The sequence below is a fragment of the Lagenorhynchus albirostris genome, chromosome 8 (assembly GCF_949774975.1).
Source record: "Lagenorhynchus albirostris chromosome 8, mLagAlb1.1, whole genome shotgun sequence".
Classification (NCBI taxonomy): domain Eukaryota; kingdom Metazoa; phylum Chordata; class Mammalia; order Artiodactyla; family Delphinidae; genus Lagenorhynchus; species Lagenorhynchus albirostris.
Window position 1 is genome coordinate 14,392,628 of NC_083102.1, and position 13,322 is coordinate 14,405,949.

General features: G+C 39.9%; 1 protein-coding gene across 2 annotated transcripts in view; it reads right to left on the minus strand.

Annotated features, from left to right (window-relative positions):
- UBN2 (ubinuclein 2) overlaps nucleotides 1–13,322 on the minus strand; it is a 67,067-nt gene that overhangs the window by 48,874 nt on the left and 4,871 nt on the right. For both annotated transcript variants that reach the window (XM_060156553.1, XM_060156552.1), the window contains exon 2: nucleotides 11,547–11,642. In XM_060156553.1, coding sequence (XP_060012536.1) covers nucleotides 11,547–11,642 — 96 coding nt within the window. The remainder of the gene's footprint in view (nucleotides 1–11,546; nucleotides 11,643–13,322) is intronic.

The following is a 13,322-nucleotide window of genomic DNA, read 5'->3' on the forward strand; positions in this document are numbered from 1 at the left end:
TCTAAATGTTGGCTCAAACCACCCTTCCAACTTTTTTCTTAGGATTTTCTGACTTGAACACTTCAATCCATTCAGTTTATAGATCCACTCTCCTCCCAAGCACACTTGCTTATCTTTCCTCATGCTTCCCCCTTATTGGGAATAATCTCTTATTCCTCTCTGAATTCTCCCACCCTTTACTGCTCAGCCCAAGTTTTGGGGGTTTTTTCTGAAATAAATTTAATTTATTTATTTGTTTGTTTGTTTGTTTAAGGCTACGTTGGGTCTTCGTTGCTGCACACAGCCTTTCTCTAGTTGCGGCATACGGGGGCTACTCTTCAATGGGGTGCGCGGGCTTCTCATTGCAGTGGCTTCTCTTGTTGGGGAGCACGGGTTCTAGGTGGGTAGGCTTCAGCAGTTGTGGCACACGGGCTCAGTAGTTGTGGTTCACGGGCTCTAGAGCGCAGGCTCAGTAGTTGTGGCGCACGGGCTTAGTTGCTCTGTGGCTTGTGGGATCTTCGCAGACCAGGGCTCGAACCCGTGTCCCCTGCATTGGCAGGCAGATTCTTAACCACTGCGCCACCAAGAAAGTCCCTCAGCCCAAGTTGTAAACCTTTTCTCCTGGATGTTTTCTACTTAAAATCACAATGATCTTTTTCTGCTCTCCTAACGTATTTTTTGTCTAGGCACAACTAGCTGCCTAAAAAAGATGTACGTAGGGAAAACTAGAAAAACAAATGGGTTCTGTTTTAATGGGCCCAACAAGACACATGCAGAAGTCCAAGTAACTTATGCGTAAGTAGACAGATTCAGGAACATTTAAGTCTAGGCAAGGCTACCAGTAGTTAACCACAGGAAAAGATAGCAGTTATTAATAGTTCTGAGTCCATATCTAATATATGCAATAAAATGGTTAAATAAGTAAATGTGACTCTTGTCAATGACAGTAACCAAAATGGCTAATGCTTTTACTTAACTATAACAGTATTAATCTGACTAAAATAGGCTCTCAAAATAGGATCTTAGAAGTATAAGCTTTCCCAAAAATCATATCAATTAAAGCATCATAACAATGATAAAGGTATAAATTATATATACTATGACAAATCTATGCAATATTAACAGCCATTTTAAAACAGTGTGGTAGAAGAATATTTAATAATATAGAGGGCAACAAAAGCAGTTCACCAGATGTTACGTATAGTTCAGGCTATTCACAGAAAAGGTAATAGTGATGTTCACTAAGCATCTGAAAGTGTTCAACCTAACTGGTAATCATGGAGACAACATTAACATAACAAGATACTGCTTTTTCAACTATCATACAAATAGTAGGATCTCATTTAAGAAAAACACAACAATATACATCTACAGCTATATATTATATATATAATGCTCAAAGAATTGTAACACGTAGATAACCATGACCATTACCAGTGTGGAAGGGATAAAACTGGAGGCAGTGGTGAAGGAAGACTTTGGCTTAATATGTATATTTGAATTTGTTTTTAATAACTGGAATGTGTTCATGTAATACTCAAGTGATTAAAAAAAGTGCAAGAGAGGACGTACATAAGCTCATATGCATTTTTAAAAGCCCTAAAAGGGTACACATCAAACTATTAACAGTGGTTATGCCTGGAAGTGGGCTTAGAGATGATTAGCTGATTTTTATTTTCCTCTCTGTTTATCTGTATTTATATATTCTTTTATAGTGAAAAAAATCTTTGAAATATGTAAATGCTTACATATACATAGATCTCTTGGGCAAGAAACTCAGTGATTATTTCTGAGAAGGGAGCTGATTAGCTGGGAGTTAGGGGTAGGAGGTAGATTTACTTTTCATTATTTTATCTTTTGTATCTTTCAAATTTTTATTAAGTGCATGTACTACCCATTCAAGGAATTTTTTTTTCTTAGGTCTGGACCATCAAATGTTCAACATCATTTACTGTTTGACTCCTTATACGGTTCTGCTTCCCAGGCCCACTGCAGGGAGAGTTTTGGATAAACTATATGCGACACACCCATGCCCATGGTGGTTCTTTCTTAAATCCCTCTCCACTAGCCAGGGTTACATTGTCTTTGCTCTACCAAATACTGGCTTGCTGCCAAAGCATTACTGTTGGCACATCCCAGTTCCCTCCTGCATCACAGAGGCCAACAGAGCACAGTTTTTCTGGCCTCGGATTACTTTTCTTCACCTTCTGGCCTTACTGGGAAAACTCCAAGTCCCCGGCCTGCCCTCTGCCCTACCTTCCTTTTTCTATTCTCCAGCTTACAATTCTCTAGTTCCCCAATTATGCTGAAATCCAGTGATACGCAAATGATATAAAGTGGAGCCAAATTTTTGACAGTTGCCAAAAAGGCACAAACCAGTTAATCCACAAAAAAAAAAAATTTTTTTTTTTTTTTGGCCGCACCATGCGGCTTACAGGATCTCAGTTCCCCAAGCAGGGACTGAACCCAGGACCACAGCAGTGAAAGCCAGGAATCCTAACCACGAGGCAACCAGGGAATTCCTTTTTTTTTTTTAAATCCACAAATATTAAAATTCACCTAAAGGAACTCAAGACAGATTGGCAAAGGACTATATTATCACGTCTTCCCTACTGGGCCTATGTTGAGTTGCTGTCTTTTTCAGCATCTGTGGCAAAAATACACTCTGCAGTAGCATCAAAGTCTGCCTTGATAAATTCTCTAGCCTCCTCCAGTTGTTGATGTTACAGTTTACACAATAAATGCATCTTATAGAAATACAAATTTTATTTTCCAAATTTAAAAAACCCTTGAATTTTGCTACATCTAAAATGAAGAAACCCCTTTAAATCTACTCCCCTAGGGCACTAGTTCACACACTATGACTCAGAAAAAAACTAGCTTACTGAGTCATTAGTACCTGCTTTAACCTGATAATCAGTGTTTCAAGCCAATGAAGTCCGATTACACTGTAACACTAAAATGGAAAACAAACAACAAGTGTTCTTAGTACGGGACCCCCTATTGCCTTCAGGTAATAAGAAAGCTAACTAATAAGCTTTCATTGATCACCTGTGGAAGACAGAAGAATCATGACACTGCTAAGACTCTAGTCTGATAACTGAGAAGAAAATATCTGCTGGTCACAAAGCTTCCTGTTTGTTCCAGCCCTGTTACAACCTTATCTTCTACCTTTACTAATTTTCTTAACCTACCAATAGAAAAGGGTAGAGATTTAAGTCAGTGGAAAGACAGTCAAGAGCTGACTTAACAGCACAGAAATACTATACACAGATTTCTATAATCACCACTTACGGATACAAAACCTTCCTCCCAAATACCCTAAAACTGCTGATTCTCAACTGTTCCTAAGGGACTGAAGGAAGATGAAGAGAATTTATTTAGCTCAAAGAAGCCAAGGACTTAAAAGGGCATGTCATGGCAAGCAATTACAATTGATAACTGCACTAAAGAAACAATTATTTGAGTGGAGAAGTCTCCCTCGCCCTTTAAGAAATCACACCCCTCAGACTGCTTTGAAAGGTTACTATTTCCCATTTTTATTGTATTTGTAGGACTACACTATTACTGGCCAACAGAACCTAAATACACTGGTATTTGTGCTTTGTAAGTAGAATTTATTTTGTGGTGGTATTTACAAGTTGGCCCAAACTGCTTTATCCAAAGCCCTACCAAGTTGATCCTTAGAGACCAGACCTAACATAATGCTCAAACAAAGAGAGGAAAACCAGCCCAGGAAGTTCCCAAGGATGCTCTACTGCCTCAGCAACTGTGGATGATCATCTAATAATATGAATAACAGATAGAATTCTTAAAATTCCCAGATAGGGTGCATAAATGCTTTCTAACATCCACTTATATCAGTCTCATATTTGAGGATACTTTTCAAACAATTCATAATTATTTTAAGTATAAAAATATTTTTCCTTTCCACTCAGTTGAGTAGTATATATCATGAAGAAGCCAATTTCATTGGAAATTATACAGTTATTCCAAGATATTGCCATCCTTTAAAAAATAACTGGACAAAATCAGTTTTAAGAGCCATACCAAAAGAAAATCAAGACTTTTTATAAATATACTTTGTTTTTGATTAAAAACAGAGTTAACTCTATTTCATCAAATGCCTTATTTGTAAAACTGCTCAAAATGACTTTTAACTCATCAAATCTACCCTTATCCTCCCTTTTATTTATTTATTATTATTATTTTTTTGGCTGGGTTGGGTCTTCGATGCTGCGTGTGGGCTTTCTCTAGTTGCAGCGAGTGGGGGTACTCATCGTTGTGGTGCGTGGACTTATTGCGGTGGCTTCTCTTGTTGCAGAGCACGGCCTCTAGGCACACGGGCTTCAGTAACTGCGGCACACGGGCTTAGTAGTTGTGGCTCGCAGGCTCTTGAGCAGAGGCTCAGTAGTTGTGGAGCACGGGCTTAGCTGCTCCACAGCATGTGGGATCTTCCCAGACCAGGGATCAAACCCGTGTCCCTTGCATTCTTAACCACTGTGCCACCAGGGAAGTCCCTATCCTCCCTTTTAAAATAAATATGAAGCTACTTAGGGCTCTGAGAGTCCAAAATCACAAAGAATTAAGCATCAAAGGTGGTACTATCAAAGGTGGTATTCAAAGTCTATGTGGTGTACTAAGCAGATTTTAAAGTCATAATGTGATTTTATACATGCTAATAAATGCCTGGCAGAAGTACATGTCTTCCTGTTTAGAGAGTCATTCAGATTCAAGCAGTATTAACTGCGATGTATCAGGTATTGTGTTAAGCACTTTCATTTAGATTATGGAATTTATATCCAATTCTAGGATAGCATGATCTTTCAAGATGGCTGGGGTAACACAGTGAGAAAAATCACTAAAAGAAATCTGCCAACCACCATAGGTTATCCTATGCCCTAGAAGGCTTAGAGAACAAGTCTACACCCATCAAACCAAACCTCATTCCCTGATCTACCGTATACATGGCCTCGGAAAAACAACACAACCTAGAAACCACCTAAAAACGGAACTGGACAGTAGGATATTTAGTCTCCACATTTGGAGCCTTAAAACTGGGAATGAGGAAAGTCACGGGGGCCTCTTTAAACTGTATCCTCCTTCCTTCCTACAGTAACCAACAAGACAAATGTCAAATGTCAAAACTCGGACTTAGCTATTTATTAAGATTTATGTACAACAACCAATTTAATATACTCTAGGTAAAAGTAAGTGCTGAATACTTATACTGCTCTGTTCCCAAAAGAACATTTAGCAATTGGTGCTGAATACACAGTGTCACATTACCTGAAGAGTAACATAACAGGAAATATGACATAGACAATAAAAATAGGACAGAATGGGGGAAAAAACACAAACCAACCATTCAATACAGGGTTCTATACTCTCCATAATTTCTGCTATCACCAAAGCTGTCTCAATCCTCTTCCACAAGCAACTGCTGCAGGATAAGGCACATCCTATACTCCACAAGTAGCCTTCCCTTCTCCCTCAGGTGGCCGCTTGCTCCCCCTCACTCAACTCTCCAGCACAAGCAACAGCTAGATATACTAAAGACCACAAAAAGCCCATAAACTTGCCTCTCAGGCCTTCCAGTAAAACACAGAATTTATCACTAACATCACTCTTGGACGCAGCCACATCTCAATGCATCCAATATTTTTTTTTAAACTATACATGTAAGATTTATTTTATACTTTCCACCTCCTTGGTCACTGGACCTGTTATTACATTTGTCAATTTTCTGAGATCAAGTTGCATTCCATTTTTCTCCATATCTGGAAACCCCCAATTGAGTTTAACTTGCTCCATTCTCTGAAACTTCCTACAAACGCACTCCTCCACAATGGAAATGGTACACGCCCCCACATGTACCACCAACCACTCTGCTCACAGACGAGAAAGGGCAGAATGTAAAAGCAGATGAACTGATGACTTAAATATATTAGGAAAAAAATAGTGAAGCAAGTACACAAAGGTCTCAAACAAAAGCTTGAGAGCCGAATCTGACCCACAGAGGGACATTTTGTTTGGCCCAGTAGGTGTTTTAGTTAGAAGCCCACATTTAAAAGTAAGATATCATCAGATTTCCCTGGTGGTGCAGTGGTTAAGAATCCACCTGCTAATGCAGGGGACACGGGTTTGAGCCCTGGTCTGGGAAGATCCCACATGCCACAGAGCAACTAAGCCCGTGTGCCACAACTACTGAGCCTGTGCTCCAGAGTCCATGAGCCACAACTACTGAAGCCCGTGAGCCTAGAGCCCATGCTCCGCAACAAGAGAAGCCCATGCACCGCAACGAAGAGTAGCCCCCGCTCGCCGCAACTAGAGAAAGCCTGCGCGCAGCAACAAAGACCCAATGCAGCCAAAAATAAATAAATAAATTTATTTAAAAAAAAAAAGTAAGAGATAACAGAGTAAAATCCAGATTTCAGCCTTCTTTTGAGAAATGGAAAGATCTGGCAACCCTAAGCCCAAATTCCTACAAAGTAACACAGGCTGGAACTGAGTAGCAATGTCCCCTTTAGAGCACGCACTGTCCCCTGTTTGGAACAATCCCCCACCTTTATTGTCCATCTGGCTTGCTTCACTTATTAATCAGGGGAAACTGGGGACATCTGAATTTGCTACTCCTGAATTTCAGGCACTAACGTAACTAAAGGACAGTAAACAATAGGTCAGTAAATATCTTCATTTGTTGCTTAACAGTGATCTTTTGTGAGAGCCTAGGATTGGACAAGGTCTCTTCTCCCAGGCGACTTCTGGCTGATGATTTTCTTTTTTTTTGGCTGCGTTGGGTCTTCACTGCTGCGCACAGGCTTTCTCTAGTTGTGGCGAGCAGGGGCTACTCTTCATTGTGGTGCACGGGTTTCTCATTGCAGTGGCTTCTCTTGTTGTGGAGCACGGGCTGTAGGCACGTGGGCTTCAGTAGTTGTGGCACGCGGGCTTAGTTGCTCCACAGCATGTGGGATCTTCCCAGATCAGGGCTCGAACCCATGTCCCCTGCATTGGCAGGTGGATTCCTAACCACTGCACCACCACGGAAGTCCCAGCTGAGGATTTTCTTAAAGGGCTCCAAATAATCTGTTGTAGTCTTTAAGAAGACCACAACAGTTAAGAATATGTAAAAAGTGACTGGAGGACGAAAAATAAAGGCTACTTGGAATAGAATGCCTGAACTAAAAGATCAAAATCAGTGGAGTCATCAATTAAAAGAGGTTAAAACCACATAGATGTTTACATAAAAAGAATTTATGACAGGTACAGAATAAAAGCAATTCTCTACAAGAATGATATGTTTTAATTTCTGTTTTATGCAATGAAGTAATTCACTGCATTGGTCTAGCCCTTGGGATAATCAAGAGGCCTGGTTAATATATCTGCCCGGGCTTCGCTGGTGGCTCAGTGGTTAAGAAGCCACCTGCCAATGCAGGGAACATGGGTTCAAGTCCTGGTCCAGGAAGATCTCACATGCCGCAGAGCAACAAAGCCCATGAGCCACAACTACTGAGCCTGCACTCTAGAGCCCATGAGCCACAACTACTGAGCCCACGTGCCACAACTACTGAAGCCCACACGCTTAGAGCCCACGCTCCACAAGAGAAGCCATGGCAACGAGAAGCCCCTGCACCGCAATGAAGACTAGCCCCCGATCACCACAACTAGAGAAAGGCCACGTGCAGCAACAGAGACCCAACACAGTCAAAAATAAATTAATTAATTAAAAAAAAAACATAACACACACACACACACACACACACACACACACACACACACATCTGGCTGCCTGGAAGGGAGAGAAAAATATTAGGTGTTTTAATGTCTATTCTTTTGCAGAATTAATCAGTTACTTGCTACCTCTTTAAATAAATTATTTTTCAGAAAAGAAAAAAAAGAATGATATATTTAAGTGACTGAACAGCATTTCACATTTAGATAGCACTTTAAATATTTCAAACACTAATAATCTATTTTTCATCTTATTTTGACAAAACCCTTGTGCTATAAAGTTGACTAAGCAGACCTTATTTTCCCCTCACACATACTAAAGCATAAAAAAACCAAGAGCCTGCACTAAGGTCACCTAGCTAGTTATGGCAAAGAGAGGATCAGAATCTAGCTGCATTAACTCATAATCCTGGGCTCCTTCCACTACAATATATTGCTGCTGGTGCATCTCATCCATTGCTAGCCTACAAAGGGTAGAAAGGAGGTTGAAAGTATCCATTCAAGTCTCCAAAATTCCTTCCAATTTCAAGAATGGGACTTCTACTCACTTTCAGGTCCCCAAAGGAGAGTCATTCATTTCCATAGGCCACTGCTTGGCCCTGAATTTGTGTGTCATATGTATGTTTTGTCTTCCCAATGATTTTGAAAGTTTCTCCAGGAGGCGGCAAATACCATGTCTCTTTGTATGTCCAACAAAAATGCTCAAATGTTTTATTATTTATATACAAAATTTAACAAATAACTCCATCTCTCGTTCCAAGAAACAAAGGGCTAGAAGTAACCTTAAGCGATTTTCAGAAATAATGACAAGGGGGGCTTCCCTGGTGGCACAGTGGTTAAGAATCTGCCTGCCAATGCAGGGGACACGGGTTCGAGCCCTGTTCCAGGAAGATCCCACATGCCATGGAGCAACTAAGCCCGTGCGCCACAACTATGGAGCCTGTGCTCTAGAGCCCGCGTGCCACAACTACTGAAGCCTGTGAGCCTAGAGCCCATGCTCGGCAACAAGAGAAGCCACCACAATGAGAAGCCTGCGCACCACAATGAAGAGTAGCCCCTGCTCACCCGCACGCAGCAATGAAGACCCAACGCAGCCAAAAAATAAATAAAATGTAAATAAAATTTAAAAAAAAGAAATAATGACAAGGACATCTAAGTTATATTATGAAGGGAAAAAAAGTAAGAAGAAAAGGTAGCTAGGGATACAAGTTTTATCTGTGTTTTATAAACCTCAAAGAACTAAGTCATCTTTTTGTCATCTGCAAAAAGAGAAATCTAACTTTGGTGGGTTAATATTTTGCAAATATCTAAAATATTTTCTTTTACTTAAAAAATATATATATAGTATTTGTATAAATAAATATACAACATATATGTATAAATATACATATAGATGTCTGTATATGATATGCCTGAACACCAATAAAAATCTTTGTTGTTTAAGAGTGATCTTTTGTGAAGCCTAGAGCCTAGAGCTGGCAAGATATCTTCTTCCAGGTCACTTTTAGCCTGATGATTTTCTTAAAACGTTCCAAATAATTTGTTATAATATGCATATTTAACATTCATGGATATAATATTCATGGCATGCTTTTAGGTTTATGCACATAAAGCCTTCATGAGGTAGGACATTTTAAATCTCTACTTAGAATGGAAATAAGAGAGTCAGTAGCCAAAATAAAAATCTAGAGAAGAAATACAGCCCATTAATTTGGATTATAACAAGAATAACATTTCATCCCTGCACAATGACAGTGCTTGTATATATCCTAGTTATTTGAAACAACTTTACACATCAACCAACTTCTTCAGAACATTGGTTTTTCTATGCCAAGAACTATCCAAAAGCTTCCCAATAAGATTTAATGCTAACCGTGAGGTACATTACTTACAGGATATGCTAGGAATTTTCCACTTGCAAAGGGCAATCTAATCCTTGGTGTTATAACCCATGGGGAAAAAAGGCACTCTAATATAGTGTTGGAGGGAGTAGAAACTGGTAATTTGATAATACTGTATATACCAAAACTATAAATGCATAAATCTTTTGACCTAAAAATTCCCCTTCTAGGAATCTGGTCTGAAGATAAACTTGAAAATGTATGAAATGGCATGCTACTAAGTAATTTACTGCAGTACTATCAGAAGGGTAAATTTTTGGAAACAACTGAAATTATGTTGGGACTAGTTAAATAAACGGTGATATGTCCATACAGTGGAATACCATGTAGCCTTAAAAATGAGAGAGAAAAAGCTCTCTTTGTCCTGATATGAAAAAAATCTCCAAGATATAGTAAATGAAAAAAGCAAAGAGCAGAACCATGTAATGCATTCTGTAACATGTGTAAAAAGGGGTGCGGGGTAGGGGGAGGAATAATGTATATAGAGAGATACACATAAAATATCTCTGGAAGGACACCCAAGAATATTACTTGCCTCTAGGAAGTGAAATAAGGTGGGTGGACAGTAGAATAAAAGGAAGATTTTTCACTCTATATTTTTTTTCATTTTTGAATTTGAACCATGTAAATGTACTACCTGGTTAAAACATTAAATTTAACCAATGTATTAATCTGTATAAAAAGTTTAGACAGTTATTTCAGGATTTATAATCTGAGAACACTGTATTATAATTAACACTACAAATGTAACAACTTTGGCTATTTCTTCCATGGAAACACCCATTAGTCCACCCCTAAAGATATTATACAGCCACAGAATACAGAGCCACAAGGGGCTGTGAAAAACCTGAACATCTCAATTTACAGATAAGAAAACTATGGCCCAAAGAGGTTAAATAACCTCACCAATGGACACAACTAGTAGCTGGCAAAGTATGGCCTAGAACCTGACCCACATTTCAAAATATTCTCATGTATTTTCTCCATCCCCCAAACTGTTTCTTCACTACCGCAAAGAGCCAACAAGTGTCCACCAAGACCGTAGCTGCATTTTGAAGATAACATGAATGACAGAGCTAGTGTGAGCTGATATCCTATCTCTGTGAGATACTTTTCAATGCTCACAGGGGAACCACAAAGGGTAAGGTCTTGCTTCTCCTGGGTCATGTTTTAGCAGAGACAAAGGGTAGTTAAAGCCATAAGATAAAAATGGGGAGGGGATAGGGGGGAATCTTCCAACAAAGTCAATTATACTAGAAAAATTGAGAATAACATTAAGCAACTTCACAATCAGGTAAGTCAAATTTATTTTTATATTAAAACAAACACCAATCTACTGTGGCAAAGAATATAAAATGCACATGAATTTTAAGGTAGACAAGATACTTATAAAGAAATTTCATGCTGCTTCTAATTGATCCTGAACCCAGTGGCCTAGAAGTACACACATGCATTCTCTTAAACTCTTAAGAGGCAGGAAGGCTTGAGAACTACTACACCAAAGGAATTAAAAGTGTTCTCAATGGCAGTGGAAAGAGCAAAGGATTAGAGCTAGACAGACCTGGACATGCAGCCTCATTCTTGCCATTGTGTGACCTTGGATCAGTTATTCAACCTTAAGCTCAGAGCCTGTTCCTTCATCTGTAAAATGTGGTCCATATTACTTACCTTGGAGTGCTGTTATAAGGATTGGAGATATTGATGATAAGCAAACTGCCTGAACTCTAGAAGGAGTACAATAAATGACAGCTACTATTACAGCCATCACAAACCTATCAGAATCTTTATAGGACCAGCTAACCATTTATTGGGGTTCAATCTGTTAGAACAAGATAATGTGAGCAATGGATGCTATCAGCCCTCCCAAACTGTCACAGAAAAAAAAAATAGGCCAACAGGATAAAATTACCTATGTGAAAAGTTTATTATACTTACATATTTCATTTCAAACTTCTTAGCCAACATTTCCACTTCTTGCCTCTCTTGATGATCATCATTGAACGGGTCTTCCATGTAAATGGGCTTCTTCTGCTTCAAAGTGAATGGTAAAAGAAATAGAAATATTAGTATTACTTCAACCAGAGTTGAATATATCTAAATTTAAAACATGAGTCAATTTTTCCAAATATTAACAAAGTTAGAAGCATTAAAAAGTAACTAAAGGGCTTCCCTGGTGGCGCAGTGGTTGAGAGTCCGCCTGCCGATGCAGGGGACGCGGGTTCGTGCCCCGGTCCGGGAGGACCCCACGTGCTGCGGAGCGGCTGGGCCCGTGAGCCATGGCCGCTGGGCCTGCGCATCCGGAGCCTGTGCTCCGCAACGGGAGAGGCCACGGCAGTGAGAGGCGCACGTACCACAAAAAAAAAAAAAAAAAAAAAAGTAACTAAAAAGGGACTTCCCTGGTGGCACAGTGGTTAAGAATCCACCTGCCAATGCAAGCGACATGGGTTCGAGCCCTGATCCGGGAAGATTCCACATGCTGCGGAGCAACTAAGCCCGTGCGCCACAATTACTGAGCCTGTGCTCTAGAGCCCGTGAGCCACAACTACTGAGCCTGCGTGCCACAACTACTGAAGCCCCCACGCCTAGATCCCGTGCTCTGCAACAAGAGAAGCCACTGCAATGAGAAGCCTGCACACCGCAACAAAGAGCAGTCCCCACTCGCCGCAACTAGAGAAAGCCCACGCGCAGCAACGAAGACCCAACACAGCCAAAAATAAATAAATAAATTGAAAAAAAAATTTTTAATAAAAAAGTCACTAAAAAGGAAACTAATACAACACTGTAAATCAACTACACTTCATTTAAAAAATTAAATTTTTTTAAAATTAGAAAACAAAAAATTCAACAGTAAAAAAAAGGAAATAGAATGAAATGTTGGTTTATAGCAAAAATATTTGCAGTTTTAATGAACTCTTACACATTCTAAAGTTTTTTGGTGGTTAAGAACTCAACAATTCAAACTGTCTTCACCCACAAAATGATCTATGGTTACCCCATCAAAAATAAAAAGGCCAAAGAACCCAAGAAAATTAGGTAAACATGAAAATCCCACCTATAACTCTAGTTTGAGATCTTCCCAACAAAGATTAACCACTTTGGTCAGACAATGCTTCTAAAAGGTTATTGGAATCTAGGTTATTACAATCAACATTTAATCATCTGCCCTGAGTTAGCACTGGAGTATCTGTAGCTGCTACAGCTTTTTGCTGAGGCCTAGCATTGACCACCTCTGTATCACCTACATCCTGTCAATGAAAATCCATTCAGAAAATACATACGACTTGTAAACAAAGCACAAAAGTTCAATTGCTACAAACAGATTATATTATCATAGCTTCTTTCTAGCAAGGAGAGTGAAAATCTACTATAATGCATGGTTTAAAACACACACAAACAAGGCTCCCCTGGTGGCAAAGTGGTTAAGAATCCACCTGCCAATGCAGGGGACACGGGTTCAAGCCCTGGTCTGGGGAGATCCCACATGCCGTGGAGCAACTAAGCCCGTGCGCCATAACTCCTGAGCCTGCGCTCTAGAGCCCGCGAGCCACAACTACTGAGCCTGTGTGCCACAACTACTGAAGCCCATGCACCTAGAGCCCATGCTCTACAACAAGAGAAGCCACCGCAATGAGAAGCCCACGCACCGCAATGAAGAGTAGCCCCTGCTCGCCACAACTAGAGAAAGACCGCGCGCTGCAACGAAGACCCAAC